General features: G+C 46.0%; 4 protein-coding genes and 2 long non-coding RNA genes across 7 annotated transcripts; 2 read left to right on the top strand and 4 right to left on the bottom strand.

Moving 5' to 3' along the window:
* Window positions 1-433: 433 nt before the first annotated feature.
* On the bottom strand, window positions 434-2,330 carry LOC119142785 (olfactory receptor 51I2-like). The gene is given in 3 exon segments (XM_037376162.1): window positions 434-1,560; window positions 1,562-1,826; window positions 1,828-2,330. Coding segments are annotated over 3 exon segments (1,011 nt in total). The 5' UTR covers window positions 2,220-2,330; the 3' UTR covers window positions 434-1,206.
* Window positions 2,331-2,341: 11 nt separating this feature from the next.
* Window positions 2,342-11,067, top strand: LOC119142806. Its single transcript, XR_005102428.1, has 3 exons — window positions 2,342-2,699; window positions 8,229-8,365; window positions 10,984-11,067. It is a non-coding gene; the product is annotated as an uncharacterized LOC119142806 (long non-coding RNA).
* LOC119142792 (olfactory receptor 52R1-like) lies at window positions 4,681-7,685 on the bottom strand. The gene is given in 2 exon segments (XM_037376172.1): window positions 4,681-6,468; window positions 6,471-7,685. Coding segments are annotated over 2 exon segments (903 nt in total). The 5' UTR covers window positions 7,174-7,685; the 3' UTR covers window positions 4,681-6,268.
* On the bottom strand, window positions 10,032-18,289 carry LOC119142789 (olfactory receptor 51E2-like). Its single transcript, XM_037376166.1, has 2 exons — window positions 17,619-18,289; window positions 10,032-14,185 (listed from the first exon to the last, which is right to left on the bottom strand). The coding sequence occupies exon 2, from the start codon at window positions 14,135-14,137 to the stop codon at window positions 13,181-13,183; it is 957 nt and encodes a 318-aa protein (XP_037232063.1). The 5' UTR covers window positions 14,138-14,185; window positions 17,619-18,289; the 3' UTR covers window positions 10,032-13,180.
* On the top strand, window positions 14,018-24,849 carry LOC119142807. 2 transcript variants are annotated; one of them, XR_005102429.1, is made up of 4 exons: window positions 14,027-14,102; window positions 15,882-15,927; window positions 18,362-18,458; window positions 21,147-24,849. It is a non-coding gene; the product is annotated as an uncharacterized LOC119142807 (long non-coding RNA). The 2 variants fall into 2 exon arrangements; XR_005102430.1 differs by lacking the exon at window positions 15,882-15,927 and having other exon boundaries at window positions 14,018-14,102.
* On the bottom strand, window positions 19,673-21,151 carry LOC119142786 (olfactory receptor 51G2-like). The gene has a single exon (XM_037376163.1). The coding sequence runs from the start codon at window positions 20,817-20,819 to the stop codon at window positions 19,845-19,847; it is 975 nt and encodes a 324-aa protein (XP_037232060.1). The 5' UTR covers window positions 20,820-21,151; the 3' UTR covers window positions 19,673-19,844.
* Window positions 24,850-24,987: the final 138 nt, after the last annotated feature.

Genomic DNA, 24,987 nt, shown 5'->3' with positions numbered 1-24,987 from the left:
CAGTGCGCATGGCAGCACCTCGTTTCAGGGGTCCCCAGTGGGAGCTGGCTCTCCTATTGCTGTAATACAGGATGGTGGAGCTGCAGTGTGGTGGCTGAGCTGGACCTACTCACACCGCCTGGGGATCTGACCTGAACCCTTTTGTGTATAATCCCGCTCCTGTTATGCCCTGATGGTATCGTGAGCTGGGTGCTGTTGCAATGATATTGCACAGGCTCCATTTCCATTGTGGGTCCGCATTGAGGCGTTTGGTTGCTGGTCACAGAATCAGTATCACAGAGTGGTTTGGGCCGGAAGAGACCAACCCCCTGACATGGGGGTTCCAACCCCCCTGCCATGGGGGGACACATCTTCCACCAGACTAGGTTGCTCCCAGCCCCGTCCAGCCTGGCCTTGAGCCCTGCTAGGGATGGGGCACCCACAGCTGCTCTGGGCAGCCTGGGCCAGTGCCTCACCACACACAGAGCAAAGAATTTCCTGCTAGTATCTAACCTAAGTCTGCCCTCTTTCAGTTTAAAACTGTTACCTCTTGTCCTATCACTACATGCCCTTGTAGAAAGTCCCTGGTCCAGGCAGAGCAGGTGAACCATCCCAGCTGCTGTGAGCCTGCAACACCCTGGAGTGGGCTGGTTACAGTCCTAGGGAAGGGAAATGTCTGGTGACTTTCATCTTAAACACCTCTTGCACATATGTAATCTGTGCTGTAGTGCATGCTGCTGCACTAGAGGCGAGATGGCTGAGCACCTCTAGTTAGCATTATATTTCCCATGCAGATCCATCCCTAGGCAGTGCTGGCCAGGAGGATCAGCTCCCTTGTTCTGACAGGACCCCTGGGTCCAGCTGACCCAGTACCATGGTGAAGGCAGATAACTCTTATCCCGACATGCCCCATTGCTATGTCTTCCTTGTCTGACCAGAAGGGCCATTAGCTTAGGAGGCTGCAGTTGCAACTCCTCAGGCAGTTACAGACCCTGCACTATTGACCAGGAAAGCATCCGAGACTATAGATACTGTGACACCCCTTTATACGGCAAAGAAAATGCTGTGGGCTTCGAAACAGGGTAGACTTCACCAACTGCATAAAGGTTAAAGGTTCAGGATGCTCAGCACTCAAATGGATGGCAGGCTGGAGTAGAGAGCATCTGCACTGTTATTCACCAACTGTTCTACCATATGCAAAAGCTCTTGAGTCTTCTGTGTCCTACATCAGGGCCTTCTTGGAGTGAGAAGTTTGTGTATCTCTCTGCAGATCTGTTTAGTTTTGACACTGTAAATAGCAGGGTTTAGCACAGGGTGTACAAGGAGGCAGATACTGGCCATGAAGATACGGATCAGAAGAGAGGGAGATTTCCCAAACCTGTACACCATGGACAAGCCGATCATTGGGATATAACAAATCAAACCAGCACAGATATGAGAGATGCAGGTGTCCAGGGACTCGAGACGCTCTCACTTGGATGCAATACACAACACAGTCTTAATGATCATGATGTAGGACAGGATGATGGACAACAAGTCTAGCCCAAAGGTGACCAAGAGGACAAATAAGCCATACATGCTTATTCACCCTGATATCTTCACAGGGCAGCTGGAGCAAGTTGGGGTGCAAACAGAAGTGAGCCAGCATGTGGGACTGGCAGAACGACAGCTTCTTCAGAAGTATTGGCAAGGGGAGCAAGAGGCTAAGGCTCCTGACGGCAAGCCCCAGCCAGATGACACCTACCCTGGGGTTGGTCAGGATGGATGCATACTGCAAGGGGTTGTAGATGGCCATGGAGCAGTCGAAGGCCATGGCCCACAGCACCCCAGAGTCCAGGATGGAGAAAGTGAATGAAAAACATCTGGGAGATGCAGGCATGAAACCCAATCTTGTGTGCATCAATGAGCAACACACTCAGCACTGTGGGGAGACCAGACAGAGACACATCAAGGTCTGCGAGAGCCAGCATGCACGGGAAGAGGTACATGTGCTCATGGAGGCTGTGCTGTGCCTTGATGACAAGGAGGATTGCACTATTTCCCAGGATCGAAATGACATACATACAGCAGAAGGGGATGGTAAGACACACATTCCCATTTGTCATTCCTGAGATTCCTGTGAGAAGGAAGGTAGAAGGTATAAGGAAGATACTGCTGGTCATTTTCCTAGTGCAGCATCTTCGTCCTATCAAAGACCAAGCAGTAGTTCCCACTCCTACAAAAGAAGTCACAGAAAACATGAGAGAGTAATCTCACCATAAAGCAGAGCGTTCTTTACGTCTCTCTCACAGTGACCATAGGGACCCAGACTTCTGAGTTTGCTGAGACAGCAAGAGGGCATTTTACCTTTGTGATCAGTTCTGGCCATGGAGAACTACAGCTCCTAAAAGTTAGAAAGCTTGTGGAGATGGAGGGACACAGTACCTAGCTGATGGCTGAATTATGGCCACCTCTATGCCAGGACCCAAAGAACATTTTACTAGATTGGCAGGTGTGATAGTGTATTGACTGTGTGGCACCAGCTGGCAAAAAGACTTAGGAGCTGGCATCCTGGATGAAGGCTGAAAGCAGACTTGTATCTCATACAGAAAGCCCACATCTGGACTCGGGAGTCACAGAGGGACTTCACCCGCCCTAGCTCTGGCGTTTCCTTGTCCTGCAGAAGAGCAAGACAAAGGAGCACCATGCAGATACCTACCCCTGTGCTCTGACATTTCCAGGTGACTCCCTCACCCGCATATCTGAGCGTGGCTTCCAGTACTGCATGAATGAGCTTCCTACATCACTTCCGTGCTAGCGTTTCAGAGCATGTCTTCTCTGCCGGTTGTGAGCTTCATCCTCATTTCAGATGTTTTTCTTTCTTTTTTTTTTTTTTTGTTACTTTTTTGCACCTCAATTTTCTTTCTTTCTGTGAATGATTATCAGACTTGGTGATCTTTTCCTTCCCTAAAAATAACCCTGGCAGCAAAGACCTGACATAAGTGCCTGTGCACCAAGTGGTTTCTGCATCTGAGAGCTGTGCACAGCTGAGAACCCATGTAGTGCAGCAACATTTTGCAGGATCCAGCCAACAAGCATTCACCAGCATGTTGCCATAAAGCAGTGTTGTGAACATCTGCTAGCCCAAGAGTGAAAGATGTGGGACTCAGATATTCTTGTCTGTGCAAACACAAGTGCTGCTTTGCATTGTAAATGTAATAAACAACAACCAAATGACCCTCTAGCAGGGAGGACAGCTCCAGCAGCTCCCTGTGGTGCACAGGAACCACTTCTGCATGCTGAGAAGAGAAGATTTCAGTCTTACTTGCCCACCTTGCCAAGCTGTAACACAGGCAGGGACTGTTTGTTCTTCCTTACAGGTCGCTGTCCCCTCAGCTGGGTGCAGATGCCTGCTGCATAGGGATCAGCATCTCAGGTGGTTGCCTGGGCCCTGTGAGGCACATTGGGGAACAGGCACTGTCAGAAGGCAGTTTGTCTCACTCTGATGTCTAGCTTGGTCAGATAAATGGTGTGTACAGGCCCCCATCAACAAGAAAAGGGTCTGAGCTCCTTTACCTGAGCTGAGGTAACAAGCTCCTCATTACATGCACATCCTCCTTTTAATAATCACCTGAACAGTAATATTGTAGTAATACTGGCATAGTTCTCTGAAATTATCAAACCGGAGACTTGTAACAGGGGAAAAGCAGCCCAGAAATAGCAGATCACTTTGCCTTAAATATGGAGCAATAGTCAAATATGAGCTGCCTGAGCATCTTGCCTCCAGGCTGCCAGTGAACACGTCTCCATATCCCCACTTCACCAAATCCCCTGGGAGTCCCAGGCTCACTGGATACTGCTGCTTCTGGGGTTTTTTTTGGAGCGAGCCACTGTCTCAAAGGAGATGATGCAAACAGACTATCAGGAATGAAACCCAGTGTCAAGTGGAAGGCTACTGTGGAATGGCTAAGTAGGGCTAGAAACGAGGTGTGAAATCAAAGGAGGACTGGAATGTGGTTCTGGCTTCTGGCTTCAACAAGGAGACATCCAAGAGGAGGAAACCTTCCTGAGAGACCCTCCGTAGGGATGAGAAGGACAGATGCGAACCTACAGACAGGAGAGAGTGATGGTGGCAAAATGTCCTTTTCCCGTCAGCTGTGGCCTCAGGCACCATTGTCAGGGGTAAAACTCCTGAAAATACTGCGCTGCCCATCAGAACATTCAGGTTTGGCCTTCTTCAGCAATTGCACCATGCATTGCTTTTAGATTTCAAAGCACCAGCCCAAAGTTGTACACACCCACCCCCTGAGAAAGTGTGCTTGTGTCCCTGGTTTGGATACAGACCTCCTTGGCTTTCCCACCACTTTCTCCAGGCAGCTGACATGCAGCATTAGCACTGACTGGAGGGCACTGCTGACACCCTCCCACCCCAGCAACCACCCCATCCATACTGTGCAATGCTCCAGATGTCACAGCCAGCTTGCTTTATTTACAGAGGAGGGAATCCCGAGTGGGAGCCTAAGCTGTTTGTGCTGAGTATCTGGCATTATGTGGTGGTGATGGTGTGTATGCACACAACTCACAGGTCACAAAAGCAATATGCATCAGCCAGCCACCTTTGCACTTATGTGGCCAGTAGCGACCCCCTGCTGCTATTTCTTGCTTTCAAAAGGCATCTCTTGGAAGCAACCTCCCGTTGCCACTAGAGGCAGCAGTATGGTGGAATGGATGGGCATGGGTCATGAGGGTAGCTCCCATGTTCTTCATGAAAATGAAAAACACATTTTTTGTGGACCCTGCAGAAAAATGGGGGTTCTACCTCATCAGAGTGGAGGTGGGTCAGCATCAGTCCACAAGAAGTGTGAACCATTTAGGAATTCTTCATGAGTGTGCACTGCTTAATGAAGTGGGTGCTCGGAGACCAGTTCTTAGACAAACTGCCATCAATTCTCTCCTCCTTTAGCTTCCCCTGCCTCTTGCCTGTGGTCCGTGAAAAGCTACTTCTGCTTTATCTGAAGAAAAAGTATGCACTGAGTTGAAATTTCAGTATTCTACTGAAATGGTGCCAAAACCCAGTCGTTTCCCATTTTGCCTGCAGCCTCACATCTGCTTTGCTTCAGCAGAAGTGCATGCTCTCTTCCTGGGGCTCCCCTCATGCTTGCCTTCTAACATCCAGCTCACGGAGAGAGAGCAGAGGTGGGAGACTCCTCATGGGGGGCCACAATAGTCAGCGCTGCTCAAGAAGACAGAGAGCTCCAAGAAACACCAGGCCAGGTCAGAGACCTCCTCTCCACCCCTTAGTGCTCTTCAGTTTGCACTAAAAATAGAGGAAGGGTCTGTAATGTGCTTGAATGTTGTAACTTGAGTTTGGTTGCCTGACCTTCACCTCATTCTGCTGCTTACCTTTCTGAGATACAGAGCAGTGATTTTGTAAAACATGTTTGCCACTTTTTTTAGGATAGTTGCCTTATATTAATGCAGTACAATCCTGTTAGCAATGATCTCTCTGATAAATCACTCCACATAATCACATCAATGAAGATTTCTGATATTTTTGAAAGGGTTTACACTTACATGGCACTGTTGGAATTTGCTAGCATAAGATTAGTGTAGGTTTTGCCTTTACACACACACACACAAAAAAAAAGGGTTAAGCCTTAAAATTGAATTCTACCATTTCCTTCTGCAAGGATAGTCACCGTTCCCATGTGACCACCTTCCCATAGAATCAGAGGATCATTTAGGTTGGAAAAGACCTTTAAGACCATCAAGTCCAACCATAAACCTAAGACTGCCAAGTCCACCACTAAACCATGTCCCTAAGTGCTACTTCTACATGTGTTTTAAATACCATCACACAGCCCAGGGAACACTTTTCAAATAATGAAAGCACCGCATGAAGATCTTTTGGAGATACTCAGGCTTATAGTGGAACAATTTTCACCATGAGAGGATATTTTTTTTAATAGCGAAGGAATTTTAACAGTGAAGAGTTCAACTGCTGGGAGGGGTGAACTCTCCTTCTCCCAGTGGTGAAGAAGCTGGACTGAATGTTTTTATGCCAAGATTCATGACACAGTGGTTGAAACCTCCTGGACAGCAATAATAGAAGAGGCAATCTAGTGATTTCTGCAAGAATGCATTGCTTAAACTCCAGGCATTGAAGGAGGGTTTCTCCCTGAACAAATCAATAGTCAGAGTGCTGCTGCTTATTAAATTTACCAGCATCATCAGTAAATGATAAGCACAGTTTCAGGCACATACCTATGGGCCAGGTTGCCTTTCACTGGAAGAAGAGGAACACCCTTTCCTAGAGCTTCTTTGTTCTCACCCCATAAACAATGGGGTTTAACATGGGGGGGAGTAGCAGGTCGAGATTGGCCACCATTATATGGACGTGGGGAGGGATGCTCTTCCCAAAGCGGTGGGAGAAGCATGTGAAGAGGACAGCTACATAGAAAGAAAGGATGACACAGACATGGGATGTACAAGTGCTGAAGACTAAAGTCATGCCTCTGAGGATGACAGCCTCATCACCACCCACAGGATCATGGTGTAGGACACAGAGATGAGAATCGTGTCCAATACTGTCACTATGAAAGCCATGAAAAGGCCATAAATGACACTGAGTCTGGTGTCCCCACATGCCAGCTTCACCACAGCCATGTGCTTGCAGTAAGAGTGGGAAATGATGTGATGCTGGCAGAAGGGCAGCCTGAGAAGGAGGAAGCAGACTGGAATCAACAGGAGAACCCCATGCACCAGCACCAGGCTCCCGAGGGCCACCACCACTGGCACAGAGAGGATGCTGGAGTGCCGCAGAGGGAAGCAAATAGCAGTGTAGCGATCCAAGGCCATGGCCACGAGCATGCCCAACTCCACTGATGAAAAAGTATGGATGAAGAACGTCTGAGCAAGGTAGAAGAGAAACCCAATCTTCCTGGAGTCCAGCCAGAATATGTCAAGCATTTTGGGTAGTGTAGATGTTGATAGGACCAAGTCAGTGAAGGCCAGCATGGCCAGGAAAAAGTACATGGGCTCATGCAGGCTTGGCTCTGCCTTTATGATGAGGACGAGAGTGATGTTCCCCAGCACAGCAATGGCATACCTGATGCAGCAGGGGAAGGCAGGCCAGAACTGCTCCTGCTCCAGCCCAGGGATGCCAATAAGTAGGAAGTAGGGAGGGTGGGAGAATGCAGTAGAGCTCAGAGACATGAAACCCTTCTTGTCTCTGGCCTACACTGAGGGCTCTTGCATCCTGTAAAAAAAAGCATCAAACACACTCAACCTGATCTGGTCACTGCAAACAGTGACCATCATGAGGTAGGTCTAGAAGCTCAAATTCCCCCCATGGGCAGCCATCCCTGTGATAGCTGCTTGCACTGGCTCAGGAGAGCCCCTTTGAAGCAAGAGTCCTGGCAGTTTCCACTGAAAGTGCTCTGTCCACCAAGTGGATGGAGTGGTCCTGGAGCATGCTAGATCAAACTGAATGGGAAGACTGCTCAAGGCACATACCTGACACTCTCCAGTGTCCAAAGGGTATCCAGCCCAGGAGACCAGATGAAAGTTGGTCTGAAGTAAACCTTCTTAAAATGTGCATGGTGGGGATATGAAGTCACTAGCACCAGCTCTACAGAAACTTGTAACAGCATTGTGCTGCTTGCCAGTGTACACACTGACAACGAGGGCTTGCCTCAGTCAAGGAACAACTCATTTCAGGGTAAAAATCTTAGCCAGTGCCACGGTGTTTGACACCCTGCCGACCTACAAACACAGTCCATTCTCCCCCCAGAAAAGACTGCAGCTTGCTCAGCCCCTGCACATTGCTCAGTTCATGGGTTTTCCCCAACACTTTGGGAAAAGTATTCCTTGAAGGCTCCGGCAGCACAGATGAGGCCAGTGTTCCTGACCCTTCAGAAACCTCCCTGGAGCCGCAAAGAGCAGAGGGATGGAGGAGACAATAGCAGCTTCGCAGAAGAAAGCTGAGCTTTTCCTCCCCAAGGGTCTGGTGCCAGCCAAGCCAGCTCCAGCAGCTGCACTCCCGCTCCATCCAGAGAGAGATTTCACACCACGACCACCTCAGCCCAGCCAGCAGTAACCAGCTGGGGCTGGGCTGGCGGGGCTGCACTTGAGACCTTACAGATACATATGGCTTTGGGTCACCTGTGCTCTGGGAGAGATTTCCTCTCTTTTTTCCATGTGGCTGTAAACATCCTAGGAATTAAGATTCCTGATATTTTTCGTTCTTCTTTCCACCTCCTTCCTGCCAGCTGCCTCTGTTGGTGCTGCTAAAACTTCATTCTTCCATGGAGAATGCCAGGATGGGGAATGCAATTCCCAGACAAAGGCAATAAGAGAGACAGGACCCGGGGCTGTTCAGTGCTTGCTGCTGCTGCTGCCGCCCAGGGTGAGTAGTGGCATCAAAGGCCTGACTGGAGAGCAACACATTACTGCCCAAAGCCTAAATACTCATCTGAGTGCTACAGGTTTCCATGCAGGGACTCTGCACTGAGGACACCAGGAGACCGTTTTCTGTCTGTATTCCCCTGCTACTTAAAGTGTAATTAGAGAGAGACAAATAGACAGTTTTTAAGCATCTTAATGCTGGGGACGTCATAGGCACAACTGCATTTTGTCCCATTTTGTACATGTCTTCTTGCAGTGTGTTTATTTGGAGGAGACTTAAGAGCAATGGGGCAGTTCAAGATTGGATCACAGGACTGGGCTGGTAATTAGAACTGCAGCAGCATGAATTATGAAATACTTTCTGAACAAGAGCAATCTATGCTTTCTGTGCTACATTTCATCCATAGCTCTAATAGAGGCTTTGAGAGAAAAGTTGATAACATCATCCCCATTACATAGTTGGAGAGTGGTGAAATGTTGAAAGGCACATTTGAGAGCCCTCTGCATGTTTCATAAGTAACTTTGCTGTGTGGCACACAGCACCCCCCTGTGCTGAGTTCATGCAAAGTAAGATCACTATGCCAAATCTTTGGCAATGCCAATTTCAATTAAAACACCAATCATACAAATACCACCCCCACCCCCCTCCAATGACTGGGGAACTGTATCAAACCTCAAGGCTTGGGTTTGGTACTGAGAGAGTCTGGGACAGCAGAAATGCCAGTTTCCAAAAATGCTGGGTCCTCATGTCCGATTCCAGAGGGGGAGGGTAATACTTGGAGAACCCCCAGGAGATCTCCTGTCACAACACTCTCCAAACTATCAAGCTGCAACAAGGTCTTTTACCATCCCATACCAACACACTCTTCATGCCAGTCCCTCTGCTGCCTTCTCCTTGTCTCGCCTCAGCCAGAGCCCAAGCCCTCTCTCCCTCTCTCTGCTTCTTCCTCCTCTCTCTTCCTTGGCTGTGCTCTCTTCCCTGGCTCTCAACCACTTAACTTAACCAGCCACAGCTGCACCTTATCTACATCAGCCAGCCTGCTGCCGCTGCAGCCAGCCCACATATTATTATAGCTGTATATTATCAATGCTAATTAACCCAGCTTCATTCTTCTACAATCTCCAACTACTGTTCCAGCTCAGTACAACTCCTTGTTGCCCTATTGCCATTTCCAGGCTCCTGTGACTCCCAGTCCTTGCCCCACCACTGTGCAAACCACACTCCCATCCTGTCCTCCACTCCCTTCCTCCCTCTCCTTGCCCCACCCTTTTGTCACCTCCCCAGAGCCAGCTGGGATGCAGCTAAGTCAGTCCATCCCCACCTCTGGCTCTTGGCCCTGCTCATGGAGGAGACCTGGATTCAGATGCCCCATGCCCTGGTTGGAGTTTTCCTTCTGCTGCAGGGCAGAGTTGACCCCAGTGCCTCAGCAATGGACATTTCAGCTGGAAAGCCATTGTCATTGTTGGCAAAAACACATGTTGAGGAAGAGGGCATGTTCCCTCTCTTCTCCAGCAAAGCAAAGCTCTATGACTAAAGTTTGTAAAGCAAGAGAGGAAGAATCCCACACAGTTGTAATCTGCACCCAGGAGAAATTCATCATGCCTCTCTGTTCTGAGGCTTTAGTAACTGTCTATCCTGAAGAAAGATGGCTAGGAAATATAATACAGCGTTTTCAGGATGGTTCATTCATTTTTATTCATTTTTCTCTCAGCATGAAATGAAAAAATATAAGCAACATATGGAGAATGAGTGGGAGACATTTCTCAATGCCACAGCCATCTGAAAAGGGTTTAGATCCACAGTGTGCCTCTGAAAGAATTCATTCGCACTTCCCAAATCACTTTAGGCAGGTACAGATTGTTTTCACTTTTATGAAATTTTTTTACCCTTCTAAGCTCTACTAAAACACGATATGACAAAAATGACAGGGCAAAATTGCCTGGAAGTCCCAGATGGCAACTACTTGTAACTCACTTAAATGAAAGTATTTAGTTTGAAATAAAATGTTCTTTAATTTAGCAGACAGGGTTGTAACAAGATGTGTTTCATGAAGACTGAAGCTATACAGGCACAGACAATGAAAAAGACACCTATTTCACTCTCAGTGTTAGTTGGTGATTGGAGCAAACTGCACCATATGGCCATCATTTGAAAGCCCTGATGCAAGACAGCTTGTGTCTTAGGTGAGACACCTGTTTTAGCACACCTAGAAGTAGTGGACAAGAGGCAGGAACCCTTGAGTGTAGCACTCAGACATGTTTTCTGTCTTCCCTGAGGGAACTCATTATTCATTGCCTGCTTTCCACATATTTCCCTGTTTTTCTCAAGTAATTTCTTTCTTTTTCACAACTAAACTTGCTTATATTACATGAGCATGTACAGGGGCAACAGGAGCACATGCCAATCAAAGGAGGGTTGCCCAGAGAGGTTGTGCTGCCTAATCATTGGAAGGTTTTTAGGACCCAGCTGGAGAAAACCCCATGCAAACTGGCCTAACACTAAATGAAACTTCTCCCTACATATCTTAGACCATCAAGCAAACTTCCACTTGCATGGTGTGAATCAGTGCAGATTTACATGTTCTGTATTTTTTGTTTTTCTCTTTCCTCCTTCTCTAGCAGTTCTTCCTGATGTTTTTTGTTTGGGGCTCTGGGTTGATCTTTCCAGAGTGATCTGCCATGCTCCAAAAGGATTATCCAACAGTCTACTCCATGCTTGGTAAACCAGATCAAGGTACCGTATCTGGTTTTGGGCTGCAGTGAAAAAAAGGCATCAACAAAGTGGAGTAAGTACAGCTGGTGGCTCCCAGAGTGGCTGGGGTTGGAGCAATGCTCTGTGAGGAGAGGCTTAGGAAAATGGGCTTGTTCAGCCTGGAAAAGAAAAGGTTTGGGGAAGACCCAACGGCAGGAGAGCAGCATTCTCCTGCCCTTATCAACAAGATGGAGCCAAGCTCTGCGCAATGTGGCATGGCAAGAAGGAGAATGACAGAAAACAAGCGTAAATTGAAACTAGAAAAATTGAAACTGGATATGAAGATAAGGTTTTTCACAGTAAGGACAATCAAGAACTGTAATAGAGTCCCAAAGAGGTTATGCAACATCCATCCTTGGAAGCTTTCAACACCAAACTGAAAAAAGCCCTGAGCAACCTTGCTGACTGCAGAGCTGCCCCTGCTTTGAGCAGGAGGTTGGATTAGAGATGTCCTGAGGTCACTAGTCATCTCTGAAGGGTCCTGCTGTGCAAGGTTTTGTGCACTACTTCCTTGCACAATGAAAGATAGTGTGTTCAAATTAGAGATCACACCCCACTGGCACCTCTCACTGGAGGAATCCCAGTGGGTTATTGCAGTGGGAACAGCAAACGCGTCCTTGTGCATGGCAGCCGCTTCAAGGATGAAGACCACAATTCATGATAACCAAGAACAAAGTAAGAGTTTAAAAACCAAGATGAAAAAGAAGAGATTGCTTCTTTTTTTCTATTTATAAAGCAACAGATTCATATTTAAAAAGACAAAGAACATTTGGGGAAAAAAAACTTAGAAGTGAATACTCTTCAAATCTGTATGCTTCTTTGCAAAATCTTATTGCAAATCCTTTGTAAAACATCCTTTCCCAGGTTCTTTAATCTTATTCCAAAATATGAAGTGGTGCCTCCATCCTTAGAGATCCTTAGAGATATTCAAAAGCTGCCTGGACACAGTCCCAAACAGCTGGCTCTAGCTGGCCCTGCTTGAGTTGGGGGCTTGGACAAGATGACCTTCAGAGGTGCCTCTAACCTCAACCACTCTGTGATTCTGTGATGGTATAACAGCAAATGCAGTTTTCTTTCAGACCTTCACTGGCGCTACAGCTTCTTGGCTTTCATTGTATTAAGACTTTTATGGTAGTGTCCCACTGGTAGAAGAGTTGTGAGAATAAAGAGAGGAAAGGTTGTCAGGTACTCTGTTTCATGGGCAATACCTAGGAAGCATTAAAAAAGCTTGCAAGCCAAAAATTTTGAACTTAATTTGTAACTTCTTAGGAATTCCAAGCATGTGTGAACTCAAAGGTACAAAACACCTTTGACCTGGAATTACCACTTCCTTCAGCTTGGAAGTATCGCTAACATTTATAACTTGCTTATTTCTTCTCTTGAGACATTGTCATTTTATTTGCTATAATTAGTAACTGCAATTATTTTTACAATTGCTACCAATAAGTCTGGCTCTGAAATTTTTCCAGAGCATCTGCTACAAAGTGGCTGAGCTGTCCTGACTGACGACCCAATAGGACAGGACAAGATCACAGAGGTGGAGGACTTCTGAAGTGCATTTATCTATCTATAATGTTGTGTCCTGGACTTACATACTTAAAAGAGTGATATTATATTTAACAAAGCTTCTGGCAAAAATTTTGCTAAATTGTTTTTGGAAAACAAACGTGCCACAAGTAGAAACCATGAATTAACTGAATCATTCAAAAAACACTGTAGCGTTCACTCAGCTCTGCCATTGTTAGAGGTGAGATGGGAACAAAGAAGTGCAATGTCAAGACATCTTTATCAGTTTGCTGAGCCACTTTTCCTTCCCATTGCTTTACCTGATGGATCAGGGTTGGATTTAGATCATTGCAGTAGATTCTCTCCACGTTTGGTGAGGGTTAACAGTCCTGGAAAGAGTTTGCAATTGCTGTTTATTTCTTGCCTTGTGGTAGGCACCACAGTCTCCTACCATGTCCTAGGTGCCATAAAAACAAAGGACAGTCCTGCACCAAAGTCTCTGAGTGTAAAACAAGGTGAACTGGTATGAGGATACAGGAGACAGTGACCAAGAACAAGTCACTGGGAAATTCTGTTGTTGTATATATGAATTAAATTGAGGATCCTCCTCTGTATCTCTTTGGTCCTCACCCCGTAGATGATGGGGTTAAGCACAGCAGGCACCAGGATGTAAATGTTCCCCATGGTGATATGGACCAGTGGAGCCAGATCCTTCCCAAACCTGTGCACCACGGACAGCCCAATGAGGGGCACGTAGAAGGCCAGGACCACGCAGATATGGGCAATGCAGGTGCTGAACACCTTGATCCTCTCCTTCCACAATGCCAGCTGCAAGACAGCCTTGAGGATCAGGATATAGGAGAGGCAGATGAGGATGGCATCCAGCCCCATGACCAGCAGGATGGCAGTGAGGCCATAAACCATGCTGGGGGTGGTGTTGGCACAGGCCAGGTTCATCACATCCTGGTGCAGGCAGAAGGAGTGTGACAGCACCCGGGAGCTGCAGAATGGAAGGGGCAGGAGGAGCAAAGGCAAAGGTAGGAAGAAGAGAACTCCCCTGGCCATGGCTACCAGCCCTATTTTTGCTGTTGCAGCATTTGTGAGGATGGCAGCATGCCTCAGTGGGTGGCAGATGGCCACGTAGCGGTCCACCGCCATGGCCAGGAGGACAGTGGACTCGATGGCTGAGAGGGTATGGATGAAGAACATCTGGACAAGGCAAGCACCAAAGCTGATCTCCTTGGTGTTGAACCAGTAGAAGGAGAGGACACGTGGTACTGTGGAAGTGGACAAGGCCAGGTCGATGGCAGCCAGCATGCAGAGAAAGAAGTACATGGGAGCGTGTAGGCTGGGCTCTGTCTTCACGATGAACAGCACCACACAGTTGCCTGTGACTGCCAAGATGTACATGGAGCACAGAAAGATCGCCATCCAGAAATGTGCAGTCTCCAGCCCTGGGATGCTGGCCAAGATGAACGAGGTTGGGCTGAGGTCCGAGCTGTTGGGGAAGGGCATGGCGTGTGGGGTGAAAAGCAGTCATGCTATGCCATGGCACATCCCCTGCTGCAAGGAAAAGAGAAACAGCAGCTTTATAAATCCTTTCCCATGACTGTGAATCCCATGGGACTGGGATTGTGAAATGCAAGGGGATCTTATAGTTGTCATACTGATACAGAGAGCTCCTCTCCTATTTCTTTAGCCCATTATGGCTCTATAGAATAACATATGCAGCCACAAAATAGTGGCATTTGAATTTGAACAGGAATTGCTTGAATTTTCTTAAATACAGAACACTGTAAAATCAACATTTTAAATTATAAACCAAACAACTGAACATGTTTTCTTATTTTTAAAGGGCAAATTAAAAAAAAAAAAGTTACTGCTTACTGTTAACTATCAGCTATGCTTGAGTTTTCCCATGTGTGCTGTGCTGCCCTGTCAGAAATGTACTCTGTGAAACTGGCTGTGCTGCCTCCCACGGTCCACCACTCCCAAGCACTTCAGACATGCACAGTGAGACATGCATATTTATTTGTTTGCACACAGGGATTGGATTTTCATACTTTCTGCCTGAAAACACATATGGAACTATAAGAATATCTGTAGAGAAAAAAATAGTCTGATTATTCTCCTTATTCTGTATCTGTAAACTTTCCAGGGGTGCTGTGACCTAATGAGAATGGACAGGAAGATATGCCTTTGCTTTAAGTGCCTTTGTATTCCCATTGATCAGATTTTTAAAAATATTGGGAATTAGAAAGTGTTGGGCTGGAGCGTCAAAGGCTGGTGCAAGGGCAGTATCAGAAGTCCCAGTGCTGCACAGCCCAGCCTGGCTTAGGACAGAGGTGCAGACACTGCCTGACTCGCAGTCCCCACCTCTGACCATAAAGAAGAGGGGGTTAGCTCTACCTCCATGGTGGTATGGGACTTTATCCATCCACCCCAATGAATCAGGCAGCAAGCTAGCAGCTGGCTGTACCTATGCTGGAATAAACTCACCCTCTCCCCTGGCCTGTATGGACAGCATAAGGTCAAGTGCGTAACTGCTATCTGCAGTTTTCTGATATTTCTTTCATGCTCTACCCATGTAAAATGAGGATACAAAACGTTTTAATGTCAAGCTAGCTCCACAGGCTATTAATACAGCTATTTTAAAAGTAACATTCAGTTGTGAAAATGTGTTTTGTGTTTTTACTGCACATCTGTGGTGAAGCCCTTATCCTAAAATAACAATCATGATTTATTTCCCTGATGTGGGATTCTTCCCCCTTGAATCTCTAACAAATAAGATTCATATTCTAGCTTTTTATACACAATTTACAAATAACGTAAGTGGGCTGTTGTTGTCAGTTGCCTAATAGCTATTCTAGTGATGGAATTTTCAGCAAAACACATTAAGATGCAACCTCAATGAACAATGTGTTTCAGTAATTGCCAACAAGTATTGGAGCCAACTTACCTGCCAACCACTGAGGTGTAACTACACTATGAGTCTCATTGTAAAATTTCTGCCATACCATTTATTTTGCAAGAATACAGCTGTGAGAGACAGGCACACAAAGTCAACAATCCCTGGATGTTTCAGTTTACCTTTCATTCTATAGCATCGATAAATGAACCAACATTTTCAGAAGTGACTAAAAGTTTTGGATTGCTAGTGGTATGCAGACCAGGTACTGTAATAATCTTGCTTTCTGTGGAGGTGAAAAGTGAGTCTGTGTCTTTAAAAACACCAGTAAATGCAGATTTGTTTTCCTAGGGGGATCCTTCCACCAGCAAGCCCTGGTAATTGCATTTAACAAGAGGTAAGCACATTCAGATAGTAAAACCATCAAAGCCAAAGGACCACTAACAGCAGCCACAGCAGCTGATCTCACCAAATGCTCGTAAACATTGACCAGGTTTGTCCCATGGGGTCAAAACTGATTTTAGACCAATTTTCCAGAATGGAGCAGGCAATGGGACAGTCTCATCACTTGAATCCATATCTCCAGTACTCCCTCCTATGATATGGCAGTGACAGGGGAATATATATACCCCCTCAAAGTGCTCTGAGCCTTTTTGAATATGTAGCCACTTTTCCATATCACCTCATTGTTAAAAAACAGTATACATCAAGCCAAAACATTACTGCAAGGGAAACGGGAAAAGAAAAAACCACCCACAAGACATCACTTAATTAAATTAAAATCATAATAAAAATTAAATCACTTAAGCATTTTTGAATCAAAATTAAAATTAATCTTAAGCAAAGGTTTGATCACATGTGGTTTTGGGTTTTTTTCCTAGCTGTTTGTTATCATTTGAAGCAGAACATTTGTGGACCTGCTTGTAACTTGGCTACTATTTCATAAATATGCCCAGGTCCTGGCTAAATCAGTTGCTCTGGGCAGGCACTTGCTATATCTGGAGTTCTACAAGCTGTGCCTGTACTAAAGTGAACAAAACATGGCTGCAGACTCATCACAGCATCATCCATGCCATTTACTCATTCCTCACCTCCGGGGACATTCCTGGCTGCTCCCAGCTAGCCCTGCCGCAGGCAGTGCCTGGGCGTGAATCAGGGGGTAGTACCAGCCTGGGAATAATGTCTACTGGGCTGTGGAGTAAAGTCATCCTGGTTAGGAAAGGAAGAAAAGATAGACGGGGTCAAGAAGCACCAGGTGTCTCCAGGACAGAGAATTGTCCTTATCCCTCTTTTAACTATAATGTGGACAAAGCCACAGAGCACAGCAGGGACTGCAGCACGGCTCCATGTGAATGTGGGTAACAGGAGAGTTTCCTAGGGCAGAGGAAGGAGATGCACAGTGCAGGCTTGAAGAGGGGTTGAGATGGGAAGAGCTGGCAGTGGGAACCAATGGAGATGGCAGGAATTCCCTTCCTTCCTTCCTTCTCCTTCTCCTTCTCCTTCTCCTTCTCCTTCTCCTTCTCCTTCTCCTTCTCCTTCTCCTTCTCCTTCTCCTTCTCCTTCTCCTTCTCCTTCTCCTTCTCCTTCTCCTTCTCTTCTCCTTCTCCTTTCCCTTCTCCTTCTCCTTTTCCTTATCTTCTCCTTCTCCTTTCTCCTTCTCCTCCTTCTCCTCCTGCATCTCCTTCTCCTTCTCCTTTCCCTTCTCCTCCTTCTCCTTACCCTTCTCCTTCTTCTCTCCCTTTCCCTTCCCCTTCCTCTTCCCACTTTGTCTCTCCCTCTCTGCATCTCCCATTCCTTCCCCTCCCCTTCCCATCCTTCTCTCCTCCTTCTCCTCTCCTCTCCAAGAGATGCTTCTGATACGCCTCACACTGCTCTTCCTTGTGCCTCATACAAAAGAAAGCTATTGGCAGGTACCGTAAGTGATCCCATGTACAAAGCAGAGAGCTCAGGGCATCACAAAATAGGAATTAGCAGCTTTAAGTGGTTCATTTAGCTCTTCTCTTACACAGATTTTAAAACACAGCTAAGTTTCCCATTCCCCAAGGCAGCCACAAAGGTTTTTGAACATATGTTCCTAAAACACAGTACCTTATACAGAAGTTTCCGTATCTTGAGGGTCTGCTTGGTACCTTCCAGCTACACAGGTTGGGAAGAAGATGTGGTGGCAGATGAAGCTCTGCTGAACTGGATGATGGGGATGCACTAAATGCCACTGCAAGCCTTACTCCACCATGGTCTCCAGCTGTGTTAATAAATGTGCTAACAAATCTCCCACACATTTCCTCCCTTGCTGTCTCCTCTGAATGTTTGCTTGCTGTGGCAGAGCCTCCTTGGGCTTTTTCTGTCTCAGAGAATGGCTGTAGGCAGGAAGCACAGCTATCCACAGAGAAAGTCTGGAAGTTTTCAGAATGGGAGCAGTGTTGTGTAAGGATCCTGCAAGATAAGCACCTCTCCAGCAAAGCTCTTTTCTAGGCTTTTCCACTGAAAGTTGTGTTTGTTCCCTTACGTTAATCTTTCCTCTGATAATAACTGGCTACAAGCACCAGGTTAACCTTAGATATTTTGAGCAAAGAGTGGTCCCATTGGGTGCTATCTCAATGCAAACAGAACCTCCACCCCAAGACCCACTGTGCCAATGCTCAAGCAGATGTTCTGGGGTGGTCTGCTGAACAGTATCTTAACTTGTGCAAGGGCTCACTGGGATCCTCAGCAAAATAACTGGCACAGCACAAAACAAACAGTGGCCTGGGAATCCTCCCCTCAGGAATCTTCCCTTCTCCCTTTACATTTCTTTTTGGAGATGTTCCCTCATTCTTTTCTCTCTATTCCAGGTACTGTTATGTGTACAGCAGAATAGAAAAAGACACTAATCCTGGGTTAGTCTGAAGTGTGAAGTGCTTAGCAGCAGGCAGAAACAGGCCAGTTCTGGTAAGTAATCCTGTCCTCATACCTTCTGCTGCTTCACCTTTCCAAGGTGGACACAATTTCTTATTCTCCACCATGGTCAAGACTGGCCAAAGTATGTCTTTGGAGCAACAAAATTATAGCTCCATAATTTGGAAGCATGAAAGATTTGGGGCAACTTTATTCTATCTGTGGGAGGATGAAAGTAAGGAGGGTAATTAAACCTTTCTATGTGTCTGGCTGAGACCCATCCTACAGCAGAGCAGTAATATGTTGGGACACATTGTCACCTTTCATCTGTGGACTACCCCTGGAGATCTCCTCCTGTCCCTCTGAATGGTACATTCAGTACATGGCAGATCTCAGGTGGAAGACTGTAGAATGTGGTCCTTAGTGTCAGGAAGTTTAGCTATTTCTATTATACTTTTGAAACTTTTTTTCAGCAAGAAAGCTAGCCACACCAGATGCTGAAGCACCATCCCCATGCATCCCTAATTCATATAATCCTGTGCTCATCCACAGCAAATCCTGAAGATTTTAAGCGACTCTAAGATAATATCTCTGCATCATATAGACAGAAAAAAATGGCCTCATCAAGTCTGTTGACTTATAGGTGTCTTTTATTGAAGACTTTTTGCACATACATTACATTCAATGCAAAACAATGGCTGGAACATTAGACTTGATGAAATGGTAAGACTCAAAGGCATCAAAAAGAGATGCAAAAGCAGTACTGTTTCCACTACTGTAGATGTGGATGGCACTTTAGAAACACAAACAAAGATGAAGGTTGAGGGGTTTTTTTAGAAGGAATAAGAGCACTGCAGGCCCACTTAACAGGACCTAATCTTCAGAAAATTATCTGTGTTCAGCCTCTGGAGCTGAGCTCCATTTTGTGGAATGTTTCCAGTTGAACAGCTAATGGCTGGGATATTCGGAGTCGCTCTAAACCCTTGGCCCAAGCCCTGTCCTGTTGAACTTGCTATCTGGGTTAGCTATGCAGTAATATGCCATAGGGGAATGATGGCCCCATGCAAGGGAGTATGAGTGAAGCTTACACAGTATTATCTGGCTACTGGAGTTTGTATTACGTGCATTGCAGAGGTTTCTTGATCCACCCCATTGCATGATTTGAGAAGAGAAAATCTCGCAGCTCATTTTTCTTTAACTGTTTTCTTCTAATTGGGGTTTCCATCTGTATATATCACTGGCATTAATGCTTGGAGTGTTTGCAGGCTGCTGCAAGGGACGAAAGCATCATACTAGGACAAAACATGGAATATCACAGCTCTGGGTATAGGGACAGAGTCCGAGTGGATCTACAGATCTTTCCTCTGGCAGTTACCCACGTGGATGGAGCACCAAGAAGCCAGTCTCACCAGTACTTTCTAACAGAAATAGCAAAGGAAGCTACCACTCAGATTCACTCTTCCTCCACAGTACCCTGAGCAAAGCCTCACGGATGTGGCTGCATTTTATGCTGTAGATAATGGGGTTGAGAGCAGGGGGAATTATAAGGTAGGTGTAGGCCACCAAACTGTTGACCAGAGGAGGAATGTTCTTTCCAAAGCGGTGGATCATGGACAGTCCGATCATTGGGATGAAGAACACTAGAACAGCACAGATGTGGGAGACACATGTATTCAAAGCCTTGAGACACTCCTCCTTGGTTGCAAGGCTGATAACAGTTTTAATGATCAGGATGTAGGACAGCACAATGAAGATGAAGTCCATCCCCACCGTTGATAAGAGAATAATCATACCATAGAAGACATTGACTTTGATATCTGCACATGCTAGGTTCATGATATCAGGATGGAAGCAAAAAGAATGAGAAAGCTCAGTCTTCCCACAAAAGGTTAGTCTCTTGAGCAAGAAGGGTATGGGAAGGAGGGAGACCATACCCCTCATTATAATTGCCAAACCTATTTTTATGACAGTCGTCTTTGTCAGTATGGATGGATGTCTCAGTGGATGGGAGATGGCAATGAATCGGTCAAATGCCATTGCCAGGAGCACAGAGGATTCAATGAAGGACAGTATGTGGATGAAATACATTTGAGTGAGGCAAGCATCAAAACCAATCCTTCGCATATTAAACCAAAAAATGCCCAGAGTAGTAGGCAGCGTACATAGAACCAAACCCAGGTCAGTGACTGACAGCATGGAAAGGAAGTAGTACATTGGTTCATGAAGACTTTGGGTCTTCTTTATGATGAAGAGGATCATGCAGTTTCCCAGGAGAGCAATAAGGTACAGTGCACAGAAAGGGATGGAGATCCAGTGGTGAAGGGCTTCCAGGCCTGGGATGCCCATCATGAGGAAAGCTGAAGGCTGATAGAAGGAGCCATTTAATTCCCACGTGGTATGTGAGTCATGCTCCATCCCAGCTCAGCTCTCACATGACCTATACCTAAAAGAAATGAACAACAGAAACTCCAAATAGTTGGACTCTCCACTGAATGTAGAAGTGGGTAATGACAACTGCCACAACCCTCTACCATCCCACCAGTCTATGAAGATGCCCCCATGCTGTTTAGGACACTAATTACCATAGTGGCACATAAAACTAGACCCTTGTTTATCCATTAAACTATAAAATGAAAGAAAAGGAGGGACAGTTTTTCTTTAAAAGAAAAAATGTTCTTGAAATGAAAGTGAAAACATTCCTAGTGAGTGCTACTGTTTTACAATTGTCCCCAAATTCCACAGGTTGAGATGCTCTATGGAGTGAGCAAATGCTTTTTCTACAGTCATCCCAACCAAGACTAAGCTGCTAAGCACGTGGCTTCTTTTTCATGATAACTGGAGATCAAAGGACACAAAAATGGTGAAAGTTTAACTCTGACTTCTTAGTTAAGAAATCAACATTGGAAATGCAAAATATAACAGAGAATCGGGCACTTAAACACTGCTACTCTCAACTCAGAAGATGGCCACCAGTGTAAGGTAGATTTTTAGGGGAATTCACATCCAAGTTGTTGCTCATTTTATAATCTACCTTACTATCAGGCGCTGGGGAATAAATGAGCAAAACTGCACTTGTGTGGTGCCTGTGACTTTCATTAATAACAGGCAAATGCAAGCCAAGGCACAAGAAGCTGCAGGTTCAGAAGCACTAAGGCATCCACAGGAAGTCTCTGGGTCTGAATCAGAGGGGAGGGGCACAGAGGATATGGTGGGGTTTTTACACAGGGATCAAGAGTATGAGGCAACTGAGGCCTTTACAGAAATCTAGCAGATGTCTACTCTAGTGAGTTCAGCAGAAAGACACTGGGATGTATGGGAGTTGGAGCAATGTCCTAGGGTAAGAGACCAAGGAAAGAGGCCAGCAGAAGGCCACTGAGATGGATGGGGGTTGGAGCAATACACCAGGAAAAGAGATCAAGGAAAGAGGCTTATTCAGCCTGGAGAAGGCTTTGCAAGGACTCAGCAGCAGCCTTCCTCTGCCTACAAGGAGGCTATCAAGAAGGTCGCGGCAGGCTTTTCACAGCAGTGAATGACAGAAGGATGAAAGACAAGAGGTGTAAGTTGAAACAAGGGAGGTTTAGACTGGACACAACAAGAAATGTTTCCCCATGAGGACTGTCAAGCATCAGAGCAGGTTACCCAGAGACGTTGTACATCTCCATCTTTAGAAGTTTTCAAGATCCCAATGGATAAATCCATGAGCAGTTTTGTCTGACCTCACAGCTTTGAGCAGGACCTTGGACTACAGATCACAGAATCATATCTTGGTTTGGGCTGGAAGGGACATTAAAGATCATCTAGTTCCAGCTCTCATGCCAGATCTTCTGAAGTCTCCCCAACCTGAACTGTTCAATGAACCTATGTGCCTGTGATCTTATTACAGGTTTCAGTCCCCTTGGAGGATTCAGCCATCTCAGCACAATCCAGGTTCCTACACTGCACATGACAATGCACCCTAACAGAGATGCTGGAGAGGCTGACAGGGTCCTCGAGCCCTCTCTGTGGCTTCTGTGGCAGAATAACTGGCTGGGTGGATGGGGGAAAACAGTCAATGTGCAAAAGAAGAGCTAATTAAAGGAAATACTTGTGGGTTCCGTCCTAATGCACCTTCCATAAGATACAAAACAAGCAGGTCAAAGAGTACATGAATTATGAGCAAGAGGGCTTACTATAATACACTTCATTTTTGAATAAACACACATATCTTCCATGAAGTATTTATTACGTTCCTAATATGATTTTACTCCATTAGACTCTCAGCCTGCTTGAAAGTCTAATGTGGCAATAAATCCCAAAGCTTAACAAGGATAAACATCTTCCTGCTCCAGGGCCAAAGCAACACCTAACTGATGAGAACTGAGGAAGACACAAAGTCATTTAATTTCCTCCAAGCAGGACCACTTTATCTTCATTGCAAAGTTACACATTAGTATCAGGAATCATCTTGACAAGCACATAGCCCCACTGTGTCAGTTGCTGAAGGGACAAGTCACAGCCTTTCTTCACCGGCACATGGGATGGCACAGACGTGGATGGGCAGCCAACGCTTTCCCTAACACATTGGCAGTGGTCGACGTTGGCAAAAGGAAACTGTCCAGAGGCACCTCTGGTCCTACAAGGTGCCTTAGAGCTCCCCAAAGGTAAAAGCTGTTCCTTTCTATCAATCCAACAGCATCTGAGCAGTGAGAATTAATCTGCAGACTCCTGCAATTCAGTCTCGTCTGGAGGCTGGGTTAAAAAAACCTAAAAACCTGAGTGCATGCATGCCTGTTTGTCTAACTGTCTCACTTAAAGCAGCATCTGGCAGATATCCAGAACTCTCAAGGATATTAAGATTCAAGAGGTTTCCAGGAATATGGAGGTGGATAAAGAAGGGAGACTGTTAGAGCACGGAGGGAAAGAAAGGACTGGCGAGAAGATGTTCCTACAAGAAAACCTTCATGCAATCCTGATTTTGTTAGACACTGGCAACTTCTACCGTGCAATATGAAGTTATTTAGAAATGGGCTTTACTAGCTCTGCTCCTCTCTGAGCTACTCGGATTTGTGATGTGCCCCTACACTTTAAAGATACAGATCCCACTCCAAGCCATTTTTTCCTCTCCATATTTTATGTGTGTGTCTATAAGTAATATATATAAATATATATATGAAATATATGAACAACTATGCATCCTTATTTATGTTTATGTATGTTTATATGTGTATATATAACATGTAGCACACATATAGGTTACACCTCCTAGTTGAATATCATGGGACAGTAATTACACCTCTCATGCTGCAGCCAAGCCCTGATGAGGAAACAAACCTCCAGCTGGTGGAGGATACAAATTTAAAAATTAATGGCAGCACCTGGGGAGTATTTGATGCTAGCCTAGAAAGGCATTCTACCACAGAGAGAAAGCTGTCTGACTATTCAGTGCCCAAGGCATTTCTGCTCCCCAGGAGCTACTCCAGACTGCCTGAGGAAAGGGGTCAGGCATGAATGCAGATGCCTCATGGAGGACACAGTGCTGTCTCTCCTTCTCCAACCCTCAAAAGCCACCTTGTGATTTCTTGTCTGTCTCTGACTGATTTTCACCAGTAACTTAAGCAAAGTACTGGTGCTTTAAGAGTTCTTCTCAGCATATGCAAGAGCAGGGGTTTGGAAGAGCGGGCTGGGGAAGTATGAGCCTAAGAAATTTGCTTTTTTCCCCAAGAAGAGACTTTGGTATTTTCACAACTGGATCACTGCCCACTCAAGCACCCAAGTGAGGGCTCAGCTGCTCAGCGAAGGGAGGACTCAGGACACAGCACCCACAGAGCCAAATTTCTGTTGACTTTACAGACAAGAACAGGAATGTGCTATTCCCACCAGCTGAGCCAGGCCACCAGACAGTGGAAGAGCAGACTAATTCTTGCACAAAGCCCACAGCACAATGGCAAGCAGCACTGTAATGGCTAGATCTTCCCCAGCAGTACTGTGATGCCAGCACTGCCTGAAATTACACCTGCCCACTTCCACCAGTACATTCCACCCAGTGGGTCCTTTGGAGTGGTGTGGACCTCCCAAGTGGCATTTTGGAGATGCACCTCCCCACCTTTATTGATGTCTAGCCCCATAAACCACAGCCAGAGCACTAGTAAAAGAGTAGTGCAATGATGGAAAGGCTGCTAATTGCCCAGGGTACTTACCGAGTGTGGCGGTGGGGACCCAGGGGCTTTATGACCTGCGCAGGCAGCACAACCCTGCTGTGATGCAGAGGAAGAACCTGCATCCGTGTCTCAGCACCAGAAGGGCAGCGCTTATAACGTGCCCCGAGGACTGACCCTGTCCAATCAACCGGGAGCGGTGCGGAGCCCAGGCTCCCCTGCGTAAACAGTGTGAGGCGTACCAGTGAAAATAGTGTGTGAAGTAAATGATCTTTTCCATTTATGATGTTCTCCCAGCAGGCATGATTTTCTCCTGATAGTTTATTGGGTGACATGTTTATAGCTCACTGTGATTTATGGCTGGCAATGCTGCAGTGCTGGCAATACATGTAATTTTTATAGTAAGAATGGATCTGTAATGCAAATAACAATAAATTTTGCAAGAAGAG

This window comes from Falco rusticolus, chromosome 2 (genome assembly GCF_015220075.1).
Source record: "Falco rusticolus isolate bFalRus1 chromosome 2, bFalRus1.pri, whole genome shotgun sequence".
In the NCBI taxonomy this organism is placed as follows: domain Eukaryota; kingdom Metazoa; phylum Chordata; class Aves; order Falconiformes; family Falconidae; genus Falco; species Falco rusticolus.
The sequence above is the reverse complement of the archived record's forward strand: the minus strand, read 5'-3'. Positions and strand labels throughout refer to the sequence as shown.

Coding starts and splice junctions, on each gene's coding strand:
- LOC119142789 (XM_037376166.1), bottom strand. CDS start 14,137: ATGCCCTTCCCCAACAGCTCGGACCTCAGCCCAACCTCGTTCATCTTG.
- LOC119142786 (XM_037376163.1), bottom strand. CDS start 20,819: ATGGAGCATGACTCACATACCACGTGGGAATTAAATGGCTCCTTCTAT.